The sequence below is a fragment of the Ranitomeya imitator genome, chromosome 4 (assembly GCF_032444005.1).
Source record: "Ranitomeya imitator isolate aRanImi1 chromosome 4, aRanImi1.pri, whole genome shotgun sequence".
NCBI classification, from domain to species: domain Eukaryota; kingdom Metazoa; phylum Chordata; class Amphibia; order Anura; family Dendrobatidae; genus Ranitomeya; species Ranitomeya imitator.
Genome location: NC_091285.1, coordinates 336,040,218 through 336,061,029, shown reverse-complemented (window position 1 = coordinate 336,061,029; position 20,812 = coordinate 336,040,218). Strand labels below are relative to the sequence as shown.

At 42.6% G+C, this 20,812-nt stretch overlaps 1 protein-coding gene across 4 annotated transcripts in view; it reads right to left on the bottom strand.

Moving 5' to 3' along the window:
- Positions 1-20,812, bottom strand: part of BRD1 (bromodomain containing 1) — an 82,659-nt gene that overhangs the window by 26,905 nt on the left and 34,942 nt on the right. For 3 of the 4 annotated variants that reach the window (XM_069764974.1, XM_069764975.1, XM_069764976.1), the window contains exon 8: positions 19,771-20,265. The exons of the other annotated variant lie outside the window; for it this stretch is intronic. In XM_069764974.1, the coding sequence (XP_069621075.1) occupies positions 19,771-20,265 (495 nt within the window). The remainder of the gene's footprint in view (positions 1-19,770; positions 20,266-20,812) is intronic. 4 annotated transcript variants of the gene reach the window in all.

Genomic DNA, 20,812 nt, shown 5'->3' with positions numbered 1-20,812 from the left:
TCCTGTGTCCCCCAATGAGGCGTAGGAGAAAGTAGTTTTAACAATGTAAAAGGGAAAAAAATGAAAGTTCAAATCACTTCCCACCCATTTTCCCCACATTAAAAATACAAAAGAAAATATGGCATCTCTAACTCAGATTATTGAAATATAAAATTTATTTGATTGGCAACTTGTGTATTGAGATAAAATACAACTCTACTGTTCTGAATTTTTATTTGCCTGCCACATAATAAAGAAAGCTATAAAAACAACTAAAACAGTAACTGCATAATTGAGTTTTTTATCTTTGCAGTTTTGCTGCACTTGGAATTTTTCTCCCACTTTCCAGTATATAATAAAGTGGATGGTGTCTTTCAAAAGTACAACAAACAAAAAAAAAACATGAAAAATGAAAAACCGGAATGGCTCTTGGGAGAATTTGAGAAAAAAAAAATGAAAGCACAAACAGAAAACTGCCGTCGTGAAGGGGCTTAAGTTAAGAGAACTTTTTATATTCTATTTAATCCCTTCCTGCAAGGCCAATTGTTTTTTTTTTTAATTTAAATAGATTTTTATTAACGATAAACAGAAAAAGAGAAAACATCATTCTCTCATCCACATTTCAATATGTTACATACATCTTTTCTTAATTTAAGAATCCCCAACATACCCACAACAACCCCCCCCCCCCCCCCCCCCCCTCTCCAGGACAGCTCATCCCAAGTCTAAACTCCCCTGAGGCCACCAGTGCCTCAAGTAGTTCTCACCTATCTGAAGCCTATAGTACCCAACTTCTATTACTCCTCATCCCAATTCAAGCCATGGAGACCACATTTTATTAAACATCTCTATTTTCCCCCGTCTCTTGTAAACCCCTTTTTCCAGCTTTAGCCCATGTTGTACATATTGAAGAAATTCCCTCCTCGCAGGTGGTTCTGCCTTTATCCAGTTCCGTGCTATCACTTTCCGAGCCATATACAGTAACCTAGCGATTGCAATCTTCCAGGTGTTGTCCACTCCTATTTCATCCACGTATCCCAACAAGCATATTATCGGATCTCTCAGGACTCTACATTTATACGCTCCTTCCACCCGACTCAAAACTACCACCCAAAAAGCGGCCAATCTAGGACACGTCCACATCATATGATAAATTCCTGCATTCTCACACCCACACCTTGGACACTCAGAATCAGCACGCAACCCCGCTTTATGTAGCACTTCCGGAGATTTATATACTCTGTGTATAATATAGAGCTGCGACAACCTATACGGCTCACTCAATGACAATCGCGGAACCCACTCCAGCACCGATTCCCATGTTTCCTTCTCCACCGGACCCAAGTCCCTCTCCCACTTAGCTCTGGCCTTTATGGGGAAATCTAACAGATACGTGTGCATAAGGTCCTTATATAGGGTGGAAATAACTCCCTTTGTAGTCCCGTCACCACATACATACTCCAATACTATATCCTCCTGAATCCCAATGTCAGTACTCTTTTTTTGAGCTCCAAAAGCATGTCTCATCTGTGCATACTGATATTCTCCTGCGGGCCTCAGACCAAACTCTGCTTGCAATTGGGAAAAGGACTTCAACGCTCGTTGTTGGACTATTTGGTGTACAAAGCAAATTCCTTTAGTCTGCCACTCCATCAGACCTCCCAGAGCCGCAAATTCCTTTAAATTACTGTTAGACCATATTGGTGTAAATTTGGTTAACCCTGTAACCCCCCGAATCTGCCTCAATCTGTTCCATAATTTACGTATCAGGAACAGGGTTGGATATAGCTTCCCCAATGCTCCCAAGGAGCCATCCTCTAAGCATTGCATTACCGGGCGTCGGCCTGTCACCCCTTCCATCAGGTGTTGTACTGCACTGGATGACGCCTCCCGCGCCCAGCCCTTCAAATGCTGACTCTGGGCTGCAAGAAAGTATACTTCAGGGTTGGGCAAAGCCAAACCACCATCTTCCTTGGGTCGCTGAAGCGTCTCCAGGCTAATACGTGGGTACTGTCTCCCCCATATCAAGCTTCTAAAGAGGGCATTAATCTGTCGGAATTTCCCCCGCGGGATCCAAATTGGCGCGTTATGTAAAACGTATAAAATTTTAGGCATCAGGACCATCTTAATGAGATTGATCCTTCCAACCACCGACAAATGTAACTTATTCCAAGCATCTACCTTTGCCTTGAGCACCCCCATAACAGGAGTCAGATTTCTATGCAGGAACTCCGCGACTGGAACCGAAATCCATATCCCAAGGTATTTAAAATGAGATACCACCTTAAGCCGCTCATCACCCACATTCACACTTGCATTCTCTCCTACTCCATCCACCTTAAACAGAACCGATTTGTCCCAATTAATTGTTAGCCCCGATACGGACCCGAATCTTTCAACAATTTCAATGGCCCCTCCCAGTGAATCAACCGGATCAGCCAAAAACAGCAACAAGTCATCGGCATATAGCGCTATCTTTTCCTCAACTTCCCCATATCTAAACCCAGGGACCCCATCAGATTGTCGAATCTTGGCGGCAAGTGGTTCCACAGCCAACGCAAACAAGAGAGGCGAAAGCGGACATCCCTGCCTAGTGCCTCTAGCCAACTTTATAGGCTGAGAATTCCCCGTTCACCCTGATTCTAGCCGTCGGCAGCGAATACAACAGCTGAATCCAGGCCACAAACTGCGGACCAAAACCCATACTCTTCAACACCTGCCATAGATATCCCCACTCTACACTGTCAAACGCCTTATGGGCATCCAGTGACGCAATCACCCTCCGGCCACAATTGTCAGACTTCAGCTGTAAATTCACATATAACCTCCGCAGATTGATTGCCGTCGACCTATCAGGCATAAAGCCAGACTGATCTGGATGCACCAGGCCCGTAATGACACTAGACAGACGGGAAGCTAACACCTTGGCCAGAAGCTTGGACATCAATAGTTAGCAAAGAGATTGGGCGATATGACTCAGGTTTCCCCAAATCCTTATCCTCCTTTGGAATAACCACTATTATGGCCTCCCTCATAGAAGCTGGTAAGCACCCCCGGGACCTAGCTTCCTCCAGAACCGTCTTTAATCTAGGAATTAACACTTCTCCCAAACTTTTATAGATCTCGGCGGGCAACCCATCGACCCCAGGCGCCTTCCCATTGGCCATGGACATCAATGCCCGACTCAGCTCCTCCTCCGTGATAGGGGCTTCCAAGCTCTCCCTATCCACCTCATTCAGTCTCGGCAGATCCAGACCCTCCAAGAAGGTCAATGTATCTCCGACCGACTCACCGACCCGGGAAGAATATAAGTCTGCATAAAAGTCCGCAAAAGTCCTCAAAATCTCCGGTGTTTCAGATACTCTGCTTCCACTTACAGGCTCCAATGAGTGTACATATGAAGTACCCCTCTGAGCAGCCACTACCAGCGACAGCATATGACCCACAGTTTCTCCCTCCTGGTAATACAACACTCTTTGAAATTCCTGCTTCCTATCAGCTTTTTCCAACAGTACTTTTTCCAGTTGATTTTGTGCATTTTTCAGCCTTTTCCCCGCCTCAGGAGTTCCCAGTGTCGCCATCCCATCCTCTGCATCCTTCAACTCATCAACTGCCGCCCTTTCTGCCTCTCTCGTCCTTCGCTTACACCTACTAATGTCTCTAATCAGTAGTCCTCTCAGATACGCCTTCATTGCATCCCAAATCGTAAGAGCGTCTGTACTCCCATCATTCAAAAAGAAGAACTCCGCCACCTCCCGTCCTATACCTTCCATCTCAATACTATGTAACCAACTAGGATGTATCTTCCATTCCCTCCCATTTACAGACTGTGTTCCCGCCAATTTAAACTCCACCTCAATTGGACTGTGGTCCGACAAGGCCCTTGGGAGATATCTCACCTCCCCAACTAGTGTGTCTAATAGCTTATTTCCCAGAGCCATGTCAATTCTAGAGAGCGTGGCATGCGCCGGCGAATAACATGAATACCCTCTCTCCCCAATATGTCTAACCCTCCAAAGGTCAATCATACCTATCTCATGTACATAGGTGCCAAATGTTGTTGTATGTCCCCCCGACCTATTCTGGGTGTTTTTATTTTTATCCCAGAAGTCGTCACAGATGTTATTTAGGTCTCCAATAATCATCAGTGGTGTCGGCCCCCATCGTTCCACTCGCTCCAAAACTTCTCTAATCTTCCTGCTTGAGTAGGGAGGCGGAACATACATAGCTGCAATACACACTCTCACTCCATACAATATACACTGTATTAGTACGTACTGACCATCTGCATCTACACAAACTTTCACCTCCTCATACTGTACTCCCGCTGGGACCAAAATTGATACACCTCTCGCATACGTTGAGAAGGTAGAGTGATATCCCTTCTGAATCCAGCGTCTATTTAAGACATTCACTTTCTCCCTTACCAAGTGCGTCTCCAGCAAACATATCATTGAGGCCCGTTGGTCTCTTGCATACTGCAAAGTCGCGGCTCGTCTGGATTTCTCCGCCAGGCCTCTCACATTCCAGCTCAAAATCTTAAAACGGCCCCCCATCAATTGGCTCATCTTCTCTAACTATATCATTATTCTTGACCATGAGCTGTCTAACGTCCCTAACCCCCCCTATCCCAACTCCCTTTCCCACCCTTCCCCTCTCACAACTAACCGTTCTGCCTCTTTTCAAGAGTGGGGCATCATCGCCCATAGCGAACACTCCGATTGGCAGTACCTTCCCAACCCTCTTCCCGCCACTGTACATAGCAGAATTCCATACATTCTTTAACATGTCACAAGATTTCAACATTGATTAACCTGCAAATACAAGAAACCTAAACAAATTTATAATACGCCGCTTACCCTTCCTCCCCCTTCCCCAGCAGCCGTTATAGCATTCCCTTAACTGTAGCTGATTACAACCCAGCTCCACCCTTCAGCTTTCACATCCCATAACCCCTAAGTTGTTAATTACAAGTCTCTTTTCCAACTGACAGAGAAATAATCGCATTCAGAGTCCCCCCTCAGTTTCAGTCTCCTTTTCCTTTAAGCCTTTTAGCATTAATGTCAATCCACTGAGTTGCTTCCTCCGGCTTCTGAAAAAAGTGAATTTTCTCAAACGCCACCACCCTCAGTCTTGCTGGAAACATCATGGAGTACTGCACTCCCAACTCCCTCAGCCGTCTCTTGATACCCGTGAACATCATCCGTTGTTTCTGAACCAGGGCAGAATAGTCTGGGTAAATCGCAATTCTTTGGCCTTCAACTGTCAGATCCGTCATGTCTCTGGCCTTCCTCAGGATAATGTCTCTGTCTCTGTAATTTAGGATTTTGGCGAGCATGGTATGGGGATTCGCTCCAGGGACAGGTGGTTTCGGTGGGACCCTATGCGCTCTCTCCACCGCGAACACTTGTCAGCACCGTATCTCCAAAAGTCTCTAACAGCCATTTTTCAATATACTCAGTTGGATTCCTTCCTTCAGCTTTTTCAGGGATGCCCACTATGCGTATATTATTTCTTCTGGACCTATTCTCAAGATCCTCATTTTTTGCTGCCAATTCAGCTATTGCTTGAGTGAACTTCTTCTCAGACTTTTGCAGCTGCACTATATGATCTTCTGTAGTGCTCACTCTCTCCTCTACCTCCCCCACACGTTTGTCAATCTTCTGCATGGCTGCGTTTATCTGGGCTGTGTCCCCCTTAACCTCCTGTATCTGTTGGGTCAGAGACTGTTTACATTCAGAAACCAACGCAAAAACGTCTCTCAGGGTAGGCTCAGCTTCTGGCGCCATGTCCTCAGATCCCCCTACTGCCACCGCCATATTGTTCTCCTGTCTCCCCTGTTGTACCTCATGCTCTCCTGCTGAGTTCTCTTCCTCCTCCTCTGTATCAGCTCCGGTTTCCTCCTCTGCAGCCTCCACTCTTACAAACTGCTGAAGCTTTGCCGCCACCTCCATGCGTTTCTTACATGCGGCGTTCTCTTTATCCGCCATCTCCCTTGCATCGGCGCCATCTTGGCTTGCGCCTGCATCCCCGGCTCCCGCGTCCTTCTGCCTTCTCCTAGTCATTCTCTCCGTTCACGGAGCTACCGCTCAGCACCGCCGAGCTCTCTGGGTCACCCCGCAGACGGTAAGCCTCCCCTGGAGCCGTTCAGCGGCGGCTATACAGGATTTTATAATGCACAGCAGCGGGAGCTCTCTGCCGCACGTCCGCTCACATGGACACTCAGGCCACGCCCCCCTGCAAGGCCAATTTTAAATTTTTACAATTTAATTTCCCCCTCCCCTTCTTCCAACAGTGATTAAACTTTTTATTATTTTTCCATCGACATAACTAATAATTTTTTCCTTTTTGCAGGTTGATTTTTAACTACACCGTTCATTTTACCATAGCTGTAGTTATTGGTAACATTGTGGGGTACATATGACATATTGGCTGCTTTTCATTGAATTTGCATAATAGCAATTCTACCATTCCTATTTATTTTAAGGGTCATTTTATTTTTATTTTAATGCCTACTCTACCGTATTTTTTATTTTTTTTTAAAGGAGCAATTGGGTTTCAAGTCCTCAATGAAAAAGGCTAAAAAACATGCTAATCTTTATTTTTATATAGCGCTAACATATTACGCGGCGCTTTACAGTTTGCACACATTATCATCACTGTCCCTGATAGGGAATTTAGAGTGTGAGCCCTATCAGTACGTCTTTGGATCAGTATTCTAAGCAAAATGATAACCTATGAGGTTTCAAAGGGGTACAAAGAAGGCAGCCATGGGGTCCTTCACAGGCATCCAGTGATACCTCATGACTGTGGTGATTGTTAGAGGTGGTGTGGGGTGCCTGAACCAAACACTCCTTTAAGCCAGTGTTTGACAGGCATTTAAGGGGTTAAAAAGCTGGATCCTGCCACGAGTGGCATGGATTACACTGCAGTGTTCCCCAACTCCAGTCCTCAAGAGCCACCAACAGGTCATGTTTTCAGGATTTCCTTAGTAGGAATTATTGCCTGTGAAGGTGATTCAATTATCACCTGGGCAATTCTAAAGGTACCCTCACACTGAGCGACTTTAGAACGATAACGATTCGTGACGTTGCAGCGTCCTGGATAGCGAAATCGTTGTGTTTGACACGCAGCAGAGATCTGGATCCTGCTGTGAGATCGCTGGTTGGAGCTAGACGGCCAGCACTTTATTTCGTCGCTGGATCACCCGCTGACATCGCTGAATCGGCGTGTGTGACGCCGATTCAGCGATGTCTTCACTTGTAACCAGGGTAAACATCGGGTTACTAAGCGCAGGGCCGCGCTTAGTAACCCGATGTTTACCCTGGTTACCATTGTAAAAGTTAAAAAAAAAAAAAACAGTACATACTTACATTCCGGTGTCTGTCCCCCGGCCTCAGCTTCCCTGCACTGTGTCAGCGCTGGCCGGCCGTAAAGCAGAGCACAGCGGGGACGTCACCGCTGTGCTCTGCTTTACCCCCAAGGGTGGTTTGCACGTTAATGACCGGGCCATTTTTTACAATTCTGACCACTGTCCCTTTATGAGGTTCTAACTCTGGAACGCTTCAACGGATCTAGGCGATTCTGACATTGTTTTCCCGTGACATATTGTACTTCTTGATAGTGGTAAAATTTCTTTGATATTACCTGCGTTTATTTGTGAAAAAAATAGAAATTTGGCGAAAATTTTGAAAATTTTGCAATTTTCCAACTTTGAATTTTTATGCAATTAAATCACAGAGATATGTCACAAAATACTTAATAAGTAACATTTCCCACATGTCTACTTTACATCAGCACAATTTTGGAACCAAAATTTTTTTTTGTTAGGGAGTTATAAGGGTTAAAAGTTGACCAGCAATTTCTCATTTTTACAACACCAATATTTTTTAGGGACCACATCACATTTGAAGTCATTTTGAGGGGTCAACGATAGAAAATAGCCAAGTGTGACACCATTCTAAAAACTGCACCCCTCAAGGTGGTCAAAACCACATTTAAGTTTATTAACCCTTCAGGTGTTTAACAGGAATTTTTGGAATGTTTAAATAAAAATGAACATTTAACTTTTTTTCACAAAAAATTTACTTCAGCTCCAATTTGTTTTATTTTTGTCCTGAGAACGCTGATACCCCATATGTGGGGGTAAACCACTATTTGGGCGCATGGCAGAGCTCGGAAGGGAAGGAGCGCCATTTGACTTTTCAATGCAAAATTGACTGGAATTGAGATGGGATGCCATGTTGCGTTTGGAGAGCCCCTGATGGGCCTAAACATTGAAACCCCCCAAAAGTGACACCATTTTGGAAAGTAGACCCCCTAAGGAACTTATCTAGATGTGCGGTGAGCACTTTGACCCACCAAGTGCTTCACAGATGTTTATAATGCAGAGCCGCAAAAATAAAAAATCATATTTTTTCACAAAAATGATCTTTCACCCCCAATTTTTTATTTTCCCATGGGTAAGAGAAGAAATTGGACCACATAAGTTGTTGTGCAAATTGTCCTGAGTACGCCGCATAGCAGAGCTCGGAAGGGAAGGAGCGCCATTTGACTTTTCAATGCAAAATTGACTGGAATTAAGATGGGACGCCTTGTTGCGTTTGGAGAGCCCCTGATGTGGCTAAACATTAAAACCCCCACAAGTGACACCATTTTGGAAAGTAGATCCCCTAAGGAACTTATCTAGATGTGTTTTGAGAGCTTTGAACCCCCAAGTGTTTCACTACAGTTTACAACGCAGAGCCGTGAAAATAAAAAATCTTTTTTTTCCCCCCACAAAAATGATTTTTAGCCCCCCAAATTTTTATTTTCCCAAGGGTAACAAGAGAACTTGGACCCCAAAAGTTGTCCAATTTGTCCCGAGTACGCCGATACCCCATATGTTGGGGTAAACCCGTTTGGGCGCATGGGAGAGCTCGGAAGGGAAGGAGCACTGTTTTACTTTTTCAACGCAGAATTGGCTGGAATTGAGATCGGACGCCATGTCGCGTTTGGAGAGCCCCTGATGTGCCTAAACAGTGGAACCCCCAATTCTAACTGAAACCCTAATCCAAACATACCCCTAACCCAAACCCTAATCCCAACCGTAAAAGTAATCCAAACCCTAACCTTAGCCCAAACCCTAACTTTAGCCCCAACCCTTACCCTAACTTTAGCCCCAACCCTAACCCTGACTTAAGCCCCAACCCTAGCCCCCTTCTTTTGGGGGAGGCGTTTATACCGTTCCGCGTTTGGTAAAATTGATAAAGCAGTTTTATTCTTCGGGTCAGTACGATTACAGCGATCTCATTTATATCTTTTTTTATGTTTTTATATGTTATATGTATATGTTTATGTTTTTATGTTTTGGCGCTTTTATACGATAAAAACTATTTTATAGAAAAAATAATTATTTTGGCATCGCTTTATTCTCAAGACTAACTTTTTTATTTTTTTGCTGCTCGTTTTTTGCGGGACAAGATGACGTTTTCAGCGGTACCTTGGTTATTTATATCTCTTTTTGGTCGCGTGTTATTCCACTTTTTGTTTGGCGGTGTGATAAAGCGTTTTTTGCCTCTTTTTCTTACGGTGTTTACTGAAGGGGTTAACTAGTGGGACAGTTTTATAAGTTGGGTCGTTACGGACGCGGCGATACTAAATATGTGTATTTGTATTTTTTTTTATTTAGATAAAGAAATGTATTTATGGGAATAATATTTTTTCATTCTTCAGGAATTTTTTTTTTTTTTTTAATTACATATGTGGAAATTTTTTTTTTTTACCTTTTTACTTTGTCCCGGGGGGGGGGGGGGACATCACAGATCGCTGATCTGACAGTTTGCACAGCACTGTCAGATCAGCGATCTGACTTACAGCACTGCAGGCTTACCAAGCGCCTGCTCTGAGCAGGCACTTTGTAAGCCACCTCCCTCCCTGCAGGACCCGGATGCCGCGGCCATTTTGGATCCGGGCCGGCTGCAGGGAGGAGAGGAAAGAGACCCATTGCAGCAACGCGATCACATCGCGTTGCTCCGGGGGTCTCAGGGAAGCACGCAGGGAGCCCCCTCCCTGCGCGATGCTTCCCTGTACCGCCGGCACACTGCGATCATGTTTGATCGCAGTCTGCCAGGTGTTAATGTGCCGGGAGCGGTCCGTGACTGCTCCTGGCACATAGTGCCGGATGTCAGCTGCGATAGTCAGCTGACACCCGGCCGCGCTCCCCCCGTGAGCGCGGCCGATCGCGTATGACGTACTATCCCGTCGGTGGTCATACGGGCCCACCCCACCTCGACGGGATAGTACGTCATATGACAGAAAGGGGTTAAAATATAAAAAATTTGTTCCAAAGTAAATTTTTTGTGAAGAAAAAAAATAAGTAAAAATGTTAATTTTTTTCCTTAAACACTGCTTTAGTTCTCGTGAAGCACCTGAAGGGTTAATAAACTTCTTGAATGTGGTTTTTGCGCACCTTGAGAGGTGCAGTTTTTAGAATGGTGCCACTTTTAGGTATTTCCTGTTATATTGACCTCCTCCAAACTAACTTCAAATGTGAGGTGGTCCCTAAAAAAAAAAAAAAAAAAAAAAAAGGTTTTGTTGGAAAACTGAGAAATCGCTGGTTAACATTTAACCCTTATAATGTCCTAACAAAAATGTTTCCTAAATTGTGCTGATGTAAAGTAGACATGTGGGAAATGTTATTTATTAACTATTTTGTGTGACAACTCTGATTTAAGGGTACAAAAAGTTTGAAAATTGAAATATTTTTGGAAAATTTCCGTTTTTTTCATAAATAAATGCAAGTTATATCGATGAAATTTTACCACTAAGAAGAAGTACAATGTCATGAAAATAAAAACAGTCTCAGAATCAGCGGGATCCGTTGAAGTGTTCCAGAGCTATAACCAAAGTGACAGTGGTCAGAATTGTAAAAATTGAGTTGGTAAATAAGTACCAAATTGGCCCTGTCACTAAAGGTACCTTCACACTCAGCAACTTTCCAACGAGAATGACAGCGATCTGTGACGCTGCAGCGTCCTGGATAACGATCTCATTGTGTTTGACACGCAGCAGCGATCTGGATCCCGCTGTGACATCGCTGGTCGGAGCTAGAAGTCCAGAACTTTATTTGGTCGTCAGGTCGGCGTGTATCGTCGTGATTGACAGCAAAAGCAACGATGCCAGCAATGTTTTACATGGAGCCAACAACCAGCGAGAACGATAAGTGAGTTGCCGTTACGTCACTGGATCGCTCCTGCATCATTCTGGAGTTGCTGTGTTTGACGTCTCTACAGCGACCTAAACAGCGACGCTGCAGCGATCGGCTCGTTGTCTATATCGCTGGAGCGTCGCTGAGTGTGACGGTACCTTAAGGGATTAAATGGTTTGTATCCTATAGGATAGCGCAAAACTTATTGTTGGGGGTCTGGGGATCTCACCAGTTTTGAGAACGGGGTTCCGCACAATGAATAAAGTGGAGATGAAGCATGCCCACCTCTGCTCTACTCACACTAAGACAGTCCGAAATAGCTTACCACCTTCTCTACCATACCGCCCCAATACTCTCTTCCAGGAAATCTGGCAGTGGGATCAACCATCCTAAGCAGTCTACTGATCTGATTTCTTATTCCGGAGAAATCCAGCTTTTTGTTATGGATGAATGAGTTGTTACCTCTTCCTGACATAGCCAATATCTGCTTTTTTGTTTTTCGTTTTTACTCCAATCCTTCCAAGAGCCATACATTTTTTTCTTCTGATTAAAAAGATGTTTGAGGACTTGTTTTTGGTGTTACAAGTTGGAGGAGGCCCCCATGCCAGCGAATGGTTAATGACGCTGTCAAAGTTTGACAGTGGCATTTAACTGGTTAACAATTGCTGGGGGAAGCTCGCAGTGGAAAAATATTCAATGACCGCCAATTCTTCTTTTTACTGACCTGAGATATAAGAGACTAGCATCCCCATACATGACACAATCCAGCATCTGTCGGCTGTACACTATAGCTGACAACGTGCTGCATCAGCCACGATTAGTGTTGGCACCGACCTTATCCGTTTAACCCCTTGGATGCTGCTGTAAATCGTGACTAAATCATAAATGGTTAACAGAGTTTGGGGGTTTCCTCTTTATCCCTATTGGTACCCTAAGATCATGATTGTGTGGTTCTTGTGTCTGAAATGGCAATTCATGGCAAAATAGCGACCTTAGAGTCTCCTGGCTGTTGTAACCTGCTCAGAAGTTAGTGACATTTAGGTGGTAAATACACTTTTCCATTCCAGTCATGTCACTTTGCATGACCTCCTGAAAATCACCTGGAGGGTTAATGAACTGACAGCAGTTTTTAATATGTTGAGGGGTACGGTTTTTAAAATGGTATCACTTTTCGGGGCATTTCAATATATAGGGCCCCTAAAAGTCACTTGAAACCTGGATAGCTCCTTAAAAATATGTGTTGAAAAATTGCTGCTACATTTTTAAACCTCCTAAAATGCTAACGAATTAAAATAACATTTTACAAATGGTGCAGATGTTAAGCAGAGATGAGGGAAATGTTATTTATTAATGGTTTTCTGTTGTATGACTATCCGGATTAAAGGGAATCTGTCACCTACTTTTTCGTATATAAGCTTCGGCCACCACCATTAGGGGCTTATCTACAGCATTCTGTAATGTTGTAGATATATTTCAGGTTACATCGTGGGCTAAGAAAAACAAGTTAGATTATACTCACCCAGGGGCGGTCCTTGTCCGGTTGGTGTCGCAGGTCCGGCGCCTCCCATCTTCATACGATGATGTCCTCCTCTTTGTTTCCTGCTGCGGCTCCTGCACAGGCGTACTGATCGGCCCTGTTGAGGGCAGAGCAAAGTACTGCAATGCGCAGGTGCCGGGTAAGGTCAGAGAGGCACACTGCAGTACATTACGCTGCCCTCAACAGTGCAGATCAGTACGCCTGCGCCGCAACAGAAGCAAGGAGGATGACAATATCGTATGAAGATGGGAGGCGCCGGACCGCGACGCACATCGGACCGCACCCAGGTGAGTATAATCTAACTTGCTTTTCTTATCTTTCAGGTTACATGGGGGGGGGGGGGGTGTTATCTAGAGCATATACAAAAATGTAGGTGACACATTCCCTTTAAAGGAATAATCAAAGTTTGAAAATTGCTAAAAAATTTTTACATTTCTGTAAAACATCTGATACTAGTTGGCCCGTGTGAAATTTTCGCACATTGGTTGTCGGGGGCGCAGGCAACTGCAGGAAAATCAAGCCGGTCAGATGTAAATGTATTTAATGAGATGATGAACACAGAGGTATGCGAATATATTATTTTTTTTTAGACTGTATATACGTTTTCACAAATATTCTTTTGCTTCTCCCCTGCCCAGGAGCTGTGGTATGATCAGACTATGTACCTGTACGGTCAGACACAGCCATTACACAGTACACAGCAGGGACACTTTTATATTATCTCAGCACAGCAACATTTTATATAAACACATTCAATTGTGGAAATTATTATTCTTCCCAAGATCTATCGATTAAAAATCTGTTCATGAGAAAATCTCTTTAAGCCCATCCGGGCAACAAGTGCCCAGGTTGAAAATCCAGAACTCCTCACATGGTAAGCAGGCGTTTCCTAGTGCCTCCACCTCAGTTTATAATCGAAAGAGACAACACTGCAAAGATGTAGTCTGTCACTGACGTGTCTAGACGCATGTGAGAATTCGTTACAGTGCTAAAATCAGAAAAATGTTCAGAAACCGGCACTTTTAATCATCTACAGGTACAGCAGACTTACATTTTTTTTACACAACACACAGTATTATGATGTAGTCTACAATAAGAGAATTACAATTCAGGACTTAATTCTAAAGACTTGCGACTCATTAGGATTAGTAAAATGTCAAGTAACACGTTCTTCATCTGTCTGTTCCACTTTTGAAGAAGACCTCACAGTCCAACCAAGTTCTATGTGGTTTACTAGAATTAAATAAATTAGGGAGAGGATGCGGCTTATGGATTTCCCCCCTTTGGCCACAACGGAACAGGCTGAATGAAGTAGAGAGAATAATGTCCTCGTATAGTATTGGTAGCAATCTATGGAGAATGCATTTAATCTGAATTGCAGAGAAAGGACGGGTTTTGATGTTTAGGAATGTTTATTGTGAAAAGGGATAAGATGATCATCTCGATTTTTTTCTACTAGCCATGTAGCAGCCGGGTATAAGAACGCAGGTAGCGTTCAAAACGCATTTAGAGTTCTCTCACACCTGTTATCCCCAGCTCACACCTATGCTAAGGTGCATGAAGTACTTGCCATGTTTAAAAAATAAAAAAAACTGTAGATTTTATGGACTGCATGTAGATGGATCTCTCCCTTCCTTGCAAGCCACATTTAACCTCTTCAAAACCTTGGGATTTTCAGTTATTGTGTTTCCACTCCCGTTCTTCCCAGAGCCATAACATTTTTAGGTTTCCATCAGTATGGCCATATGAGGGCTTGTTTTTTGTGGGACGAGTTGTACTTTTTAACGACACCTTTGATTATACCATATAGTGTACTGGAAAAAAGGAAAAATAAATTCCAAGCGCTGTGAAATTTCAATAAAAGTGCAATTCCATAACAGTTTTTGTTTTTTTAACCATGTTCGCAAAATGCTAAACCTAACCTGACATGTTTCTCCCGGTCATTACGAGTTAGTAGATATCAAACACGTATAAGTTCTTTTTCAATGAAAGTGGTGACAAAAAAAAAATTCCAAGGTTTGTATTATAAAAAAAAAAAAAAAAAAAAAAAAAAAAAAAGCGCCATTTTTCAAGCCCTGTAGAGTCTATTTGGCTGGAGTCACACTAGAGAATTATACGGACGAGTCCTGTGTGAGGAAAAACAAAAAACTGCATAGCCCTCGGATCACTTAATCTATGGGGCAGCTCCCATCATTTATCTCGTACGAGTGAAATCACAACATGCTGCGATTTGCAGCTTATATCGGCCAAGTCTCACCAATACAAGTCTATGGGTGCGAGAGAAAAAAACGGACACCACACGGACCATCAGTGTGACTTGCGAGAAATACACACACATTCTCATTTCAGCCCATTGAGCCATAAAATTCAATGAAGAACAGCAGTGACAAATGTAAAGCCAAATGTAAATCGCATCATTGCATTGCAAACGGACTACATACGAATCAACATACAGAGAACATTGGTGCGATTCTCGGCCGAGAGAATTGGACCGATTTTTCATACAGCAAGTGGGACTCCAGCCTTTTTCGGGATCTGGGACTTGGTGAGGGCTTATTTGTTTGTGTGCTGAGCTGACAGTTTTGTTGGTACCATTTTGAGGTAAATACAATGTTTTGATTGCCTGTTATTGCATTTTATTGCCATCTTGTGGTGACCAAAAAACATAATTCTGAAGTTATGGTTATTTCATGTTATGCAGTTTTCCGATCGGATTAAATGACTTTATAATTTGATAGGGTGTTTCTGAACCCAGCGTTAGCAAAATGTGTTTTTTTTTTATTATTTTGAATGGGGTAAAAGCAGGGGGATTTGAATTTTTTTTTCCACCCATTTCAATAGTCTCTGTAGGAGACCTGAAGCTGCAATAATCAACAGGCGCTTCTCACAAAATTAGAATATCAAAATTTTATATATTTGAGTTCTTCAACACAAAGTGAAACTTATTATATAGAGTCATTACAAACAGTGATCCATTTCAAGTGTATTTTTGTTAATATTGATGATTATAGCTTACAGCCCATGAAGTCATCTCAGTAAATTAGAATAGTTAACAAAATCATCGGCAAAGACTTCCCAAGTGCTTAAAAAAAGGCCCCTTAGCCTGTTTCAGTAGGTTCCACAATCATGGGGAAGACTGCTGACTTGACAGATGTCCAGAAGGCAGTCATTGACACTCCACAAAGAGGGTAAGCCACAAAAGGTCATTGCTAAAGAAGCTGGCTGTTCACAGAGTGCTGAATCCAAGCATATTAATGGAAAGTTGAGTGGAAGGAAAAAGTGTGATAGGAAAAGGTGCACAAGCAACCGAGATAACTGCAGCCTTGAAAGGATTGTTAAGAAAAGGTAATTCAAAAATTTGGGGGAGATTCACAAGGAGGGGACTGCTGCTGTTGTCATTGCCTCAAGAGCCACCACACGCAGACATAGCCAGGACATGGGCTACAAGTGTCGCATTCCTTGTGCCAAGACACTCATGATCAGTAGACAACGCCAGAAAAGTCTTACCTGGCAAAGGAGAAAAAGAACTGGACTGTTGCTCAGTGGTCCAAGGTGTTTTCAGATGAAAGTAAATTTTGCATTTGGAAACCAAGGTTCCAGAGCCTGGAGGAAAAGTGGAGAAGCACACAATACAAGCTGCTTGAGGTTTTGTGTGAAGTTTCCGCAATTAGTGATGGTTTGGGGAGCCATGTCATCTGCTGGTGTAAGTCCACTGTGTTTTATCAAGACCAAAGTCATGCAGCCATCTGACAGGAAATTTTTTTTAGAGTACTTCATGCTTCCTTCTGCCGACAAGCTTTTTTGGAGCCAATAGTACCAATGCCTGGTTTAAAAACAACAGTATCACTGTGCTTGATTGGCCAGCAAACTCACCTGACCGTAACCCCATAGAGAATCTATAGGGTATTGTCATGAGGTTAAGGAGAGCCTCCAGACCCAACAATGCAGACGAGATGAAGGCTGCTATCAAAGCAACCTGGGCTTCCATAACACCTCAGCAGTGCCACAGGCTGATGGCCTCCATGCCATACTGATACAAAAGAAACCCCAACCAAGTATTGAGGGCATTTACTGAACATACATTTAAGTAGGCCAACATTTCGGATTTTAAAATCATTTTTCAAGCTGGAGTTACAAAATATTCTAATTTACTGAGATTACTTTTGGGTTTCCATTGGCTGTAAGCCATAATCAACATGAACAGAAATAAACACATGAAATAGATCACAGTTTGTAATTACTATATAATATAAGAGATTCACTTTTTTGAATTGAAGAACTGAAATAAATTAACTTTTTGATGATATTCTAATTTTGTAAGAAGCACCTGTATGTATAGCAGTAAATGATCATCTCCATAGGAGATCTGCATTGAAAAGCACAGGGGTCTTCTGAAGATCCTGGCTGTCATGCCAACCCATCGGTGCCCCGCGATCATGAGACCAGGGCGACAATGGGCGGGGTTTGTGGGTCATTTCCGGTAAGCACTAATTAAATGCCGCTGTCAAATTGACAGTGGCATTTAACATGGTAACTAACAGCCATGGGTGGTTCAGCTGTCATGTGCCTGAAAAGCTAGGGGCTCAGAGTCGTAGACCGCATCAATAAGGAGGGAGGCGAAGTTTGATGTACCTATACGTCATAGGTAGTTATTGTGCTAAAATCCAAGGGGAATAACACCTAGTTTAGGAATTGGATAATTCATTACAAAGTCTATCATTATCGCTGCAGTTCCTTTTAATTCCCCCCAACGGTATAGCTTTTGTAGTATTCTTGGGATAACTACTAGATGCATGAAAAATAGCATTGCCAGGCAAAGATATAGATAAAGTGGATAAAATTATTACATTATTAACACCTTTCAGGTGAAGATCCAAAAACAAAATGTGCGTGGGATCAAATTTAAAAATAAAGATTACAATGATTATCGAGATGCTGCATGAATTAGGGTATGACACATCCCCCTCCAGACGGCATATCATCGATGTATCTGCCACACCAGAACACAGACTAAAATAGGTTGTCAGGAACATACAAATAATTCTCCCAAAAGGACATCACTAGTTTAGCCAATGATGGTTCACATTTCTTTTTGGGATCTTCAACTGAATGGTGTTATGATAAAATTACTACATCCACTTTTTCCAAACCTTTGTCTGGCAAGTCTACTCTTCATGCATCTAGTAGTCATCCCAAGCATACTACAAAGGCTATACTGGTGGGGGAATTTACAAGAATTAAAAGGAACTACAAAGATAATTATAGGCTTTCTAATGAATTATCCAATTTCAAAACTAAAATTAGCAAAGAGGGGTTACGCCACACTGGATTTTACATAGGGCTGCTGATATGGTTAGCAGAAAAAAAATTAGATGATCTCCTTATCTTTTTGCATAATAAACATCAAAACCTGTTCTTACAGTGCAATTCAGATTAAATCCATTCTCCATAGATTGCAACCAATACTCTACAAATACTCTATGAAGACACTATTCTCTCTACTCTGCTTCATTCAGCCTGGTCTGTTGTAGCCAAATGGGGCGAAATCCAAAAGCAGCATCCTTTTCCTAATTTATTTAAAGGGAACCTGTCACCCCAAAAATGGAAGATAAGCTGCGGCCACTGGCATCAGGGGCTTATCTACAGCATTCTGTAATGCTGTAGATAAGACCCCGATGTATCCTAAAAGATGAGAAAAAGAGGTTAGATTATACTCACCCAGGGGCGGTTGAGCAAAGTACTGCAGTGCGCAGGTGCCAGGCCTCTCTGACCTTTCCCAGCGCCTGCGCACTGCAGTACTTTGCTCTGCCCTCAACAGGGCAGACAAAGTTGCCTGCGCCGGAGCTGCGGCATGAAGACAAGAGGACGACATCGTAAGAAGATAGGAGGCCCCGGACCGCGACACCCATCGGACCCGGACTGCAGCGGAACTGCCCGTGGGTGAGTATAATATAACCGTTTTTTCCTCATCTTTCAGGATACATCAGGGGCTTATCTACAGCATTACAGAATGCTGTAGTTAAGCACCTGATGCCAGTGGCCGAAGCTCATCTTCGATTTTTGGTGTGACAGGTTCCCTTTAATTCTAGTAAACCACATAGAACTTGGTTGGACTGTGAGGGTTTCTTCAAAATGAGGTACAGACAGATGAAGAACATGTCAACATGTATACGTCACTTGACAATTTACTTATCCTAATGAGCCACAAAACTTTAGAGTTAAGTACCGTAATTCATTAATTGTAATTTTCGAACTTTGGAGGAAAAAGGTGAGTCTACTAATCCAAAAAATACGGTAAGCTTTGGGGGCAGATTCTCATACAGATCAGTGTCCAGCCCATAGATCTTAACAGCTCATTTGCATATGAGTAAAACACAGACTGCTCTAGAATAAGACATCAGATCGCAGATATCAAGGTATCAATTTATTCAACTTTCTGTGACCTACATCTTCCTATGGAAGGCTTAGGAAGGTTGTCCTACTGACCGATTTCCTATAACTTACTTCTCCAGCAAAACAGACCTTGTAAAAGAAACTTTAAAACTATTCTTTACTACACAACTCCAGTGTGATTTTTGTAGATTGTGATCCCTGGAGGCAAAGGTCTGTATTTCTGATGTAGTGGTCTGTTATTTATTAAGGTCATGTTTATTGTACTTGCGGTCTATAACGCGTGTGCATATTATATAGTCAACCCCCTCTGGATTTCATATGTACAGCACCATAAAGTTAACAGCGCATTACACATTAAGAAACAAAGAATTGATGAGGATGTACCAAAGTATATTACATGCAGATGTAAAATAAACAGGGAAAAGCTACAGAAAGATGCCATATTTCATGCACAAAGGATGCGGCTTTAATCAGCATGTTAGGAGGCAAGAGATGGGAAAAGTCAGTCAGAAAATTGCTTGTCAAATGAGCAGGTGACAACACAGTTAAAATGTTAATGACCTCAAGAACATAAAAGTAAAAAACTACAGAAATCTTATGCTCTGCATTGGTCTATAGCATCCATGATAATAAAACTTAAATGATTATTGGAGAAGTAAATGAATGTATTTACCTGAATCCAAGCGCTTTACGGGGGACTCGACGTCATGTTCCGAATCTCCACACGAGCTCCTTGACCTTTTTCTTGGCTGCAGTAGTGTTTCCAACCTTGGAAGGACTACAGACAAAAAGGTTTTGGGCCCTAGCTGTGGTGAAGTTGGCTGGGTTTCATTGTTCTTTGCCGGCTTTTGGGGGCTTACACTTTTTGAATTGTGGAAGAGAATGGATGTACGTCTGTTTACATCAGCTGAGGACTCCGCTACTTCACAATCTGTCGAATCACTTAGATTACTGTCCTTTAGTAAATGTTCTGAATTGTGTCCATTTACCATTTCATCCTGAACAGTAGTGCTATGTAATTCATTATCAAATGTGACTCTTTTGTATAGTTTACTCTGCTCTGGATTGAGTTCTATTGGTTTGAGGGTTGGCGGTTCTGAATTAGTCTCCGAGTTTGACGGTAGAGGTAATGCATCAGATGGTTCAAGTTTAGGGGGAGATTTATCTCCTGAAAAATTATAAATAAAGTGCCATTTTTGAAAACTGTATGAAATGATAAACGTTCTCTATGATACAAATCTAATCTAATAAACTTAAGGTTCACTTAAAACAGTAACAAATTGTACAGAAAACAGTAAAACACTTAACACTACTGGACTGATAATCGAGAGATATATATATGTGTGTGTGTGTGTGTGTGTGTGTGTGTGTGTGTGTGTGTGTGTGTGTGTGTGTGTGTGTGTGTGTGTGTGTAAGGCACAACCAAAATTGAAGCAAAACCTGAGTATGCTTACAGGTTTTTCAATTTAGTCAAACATAAAATTGGAATTTTAATTTAATTTTTACTTGTGAATAAACCCGCCATCTAGGAAGTCATACTACACCAAATAGAAACCGTAAGTCATTATCTGTTGAATAGGCTGTCAGATAAGGTGATGTACTGGTGGGATGAAACATACAGGCAGGAATGTTCCTATGATAGCAAGCAATAGCGTATGGCTAGGATAAGAGTTGTGAGAAGGCCACATATTCTCAGAATGAGGGAGAACAGCACA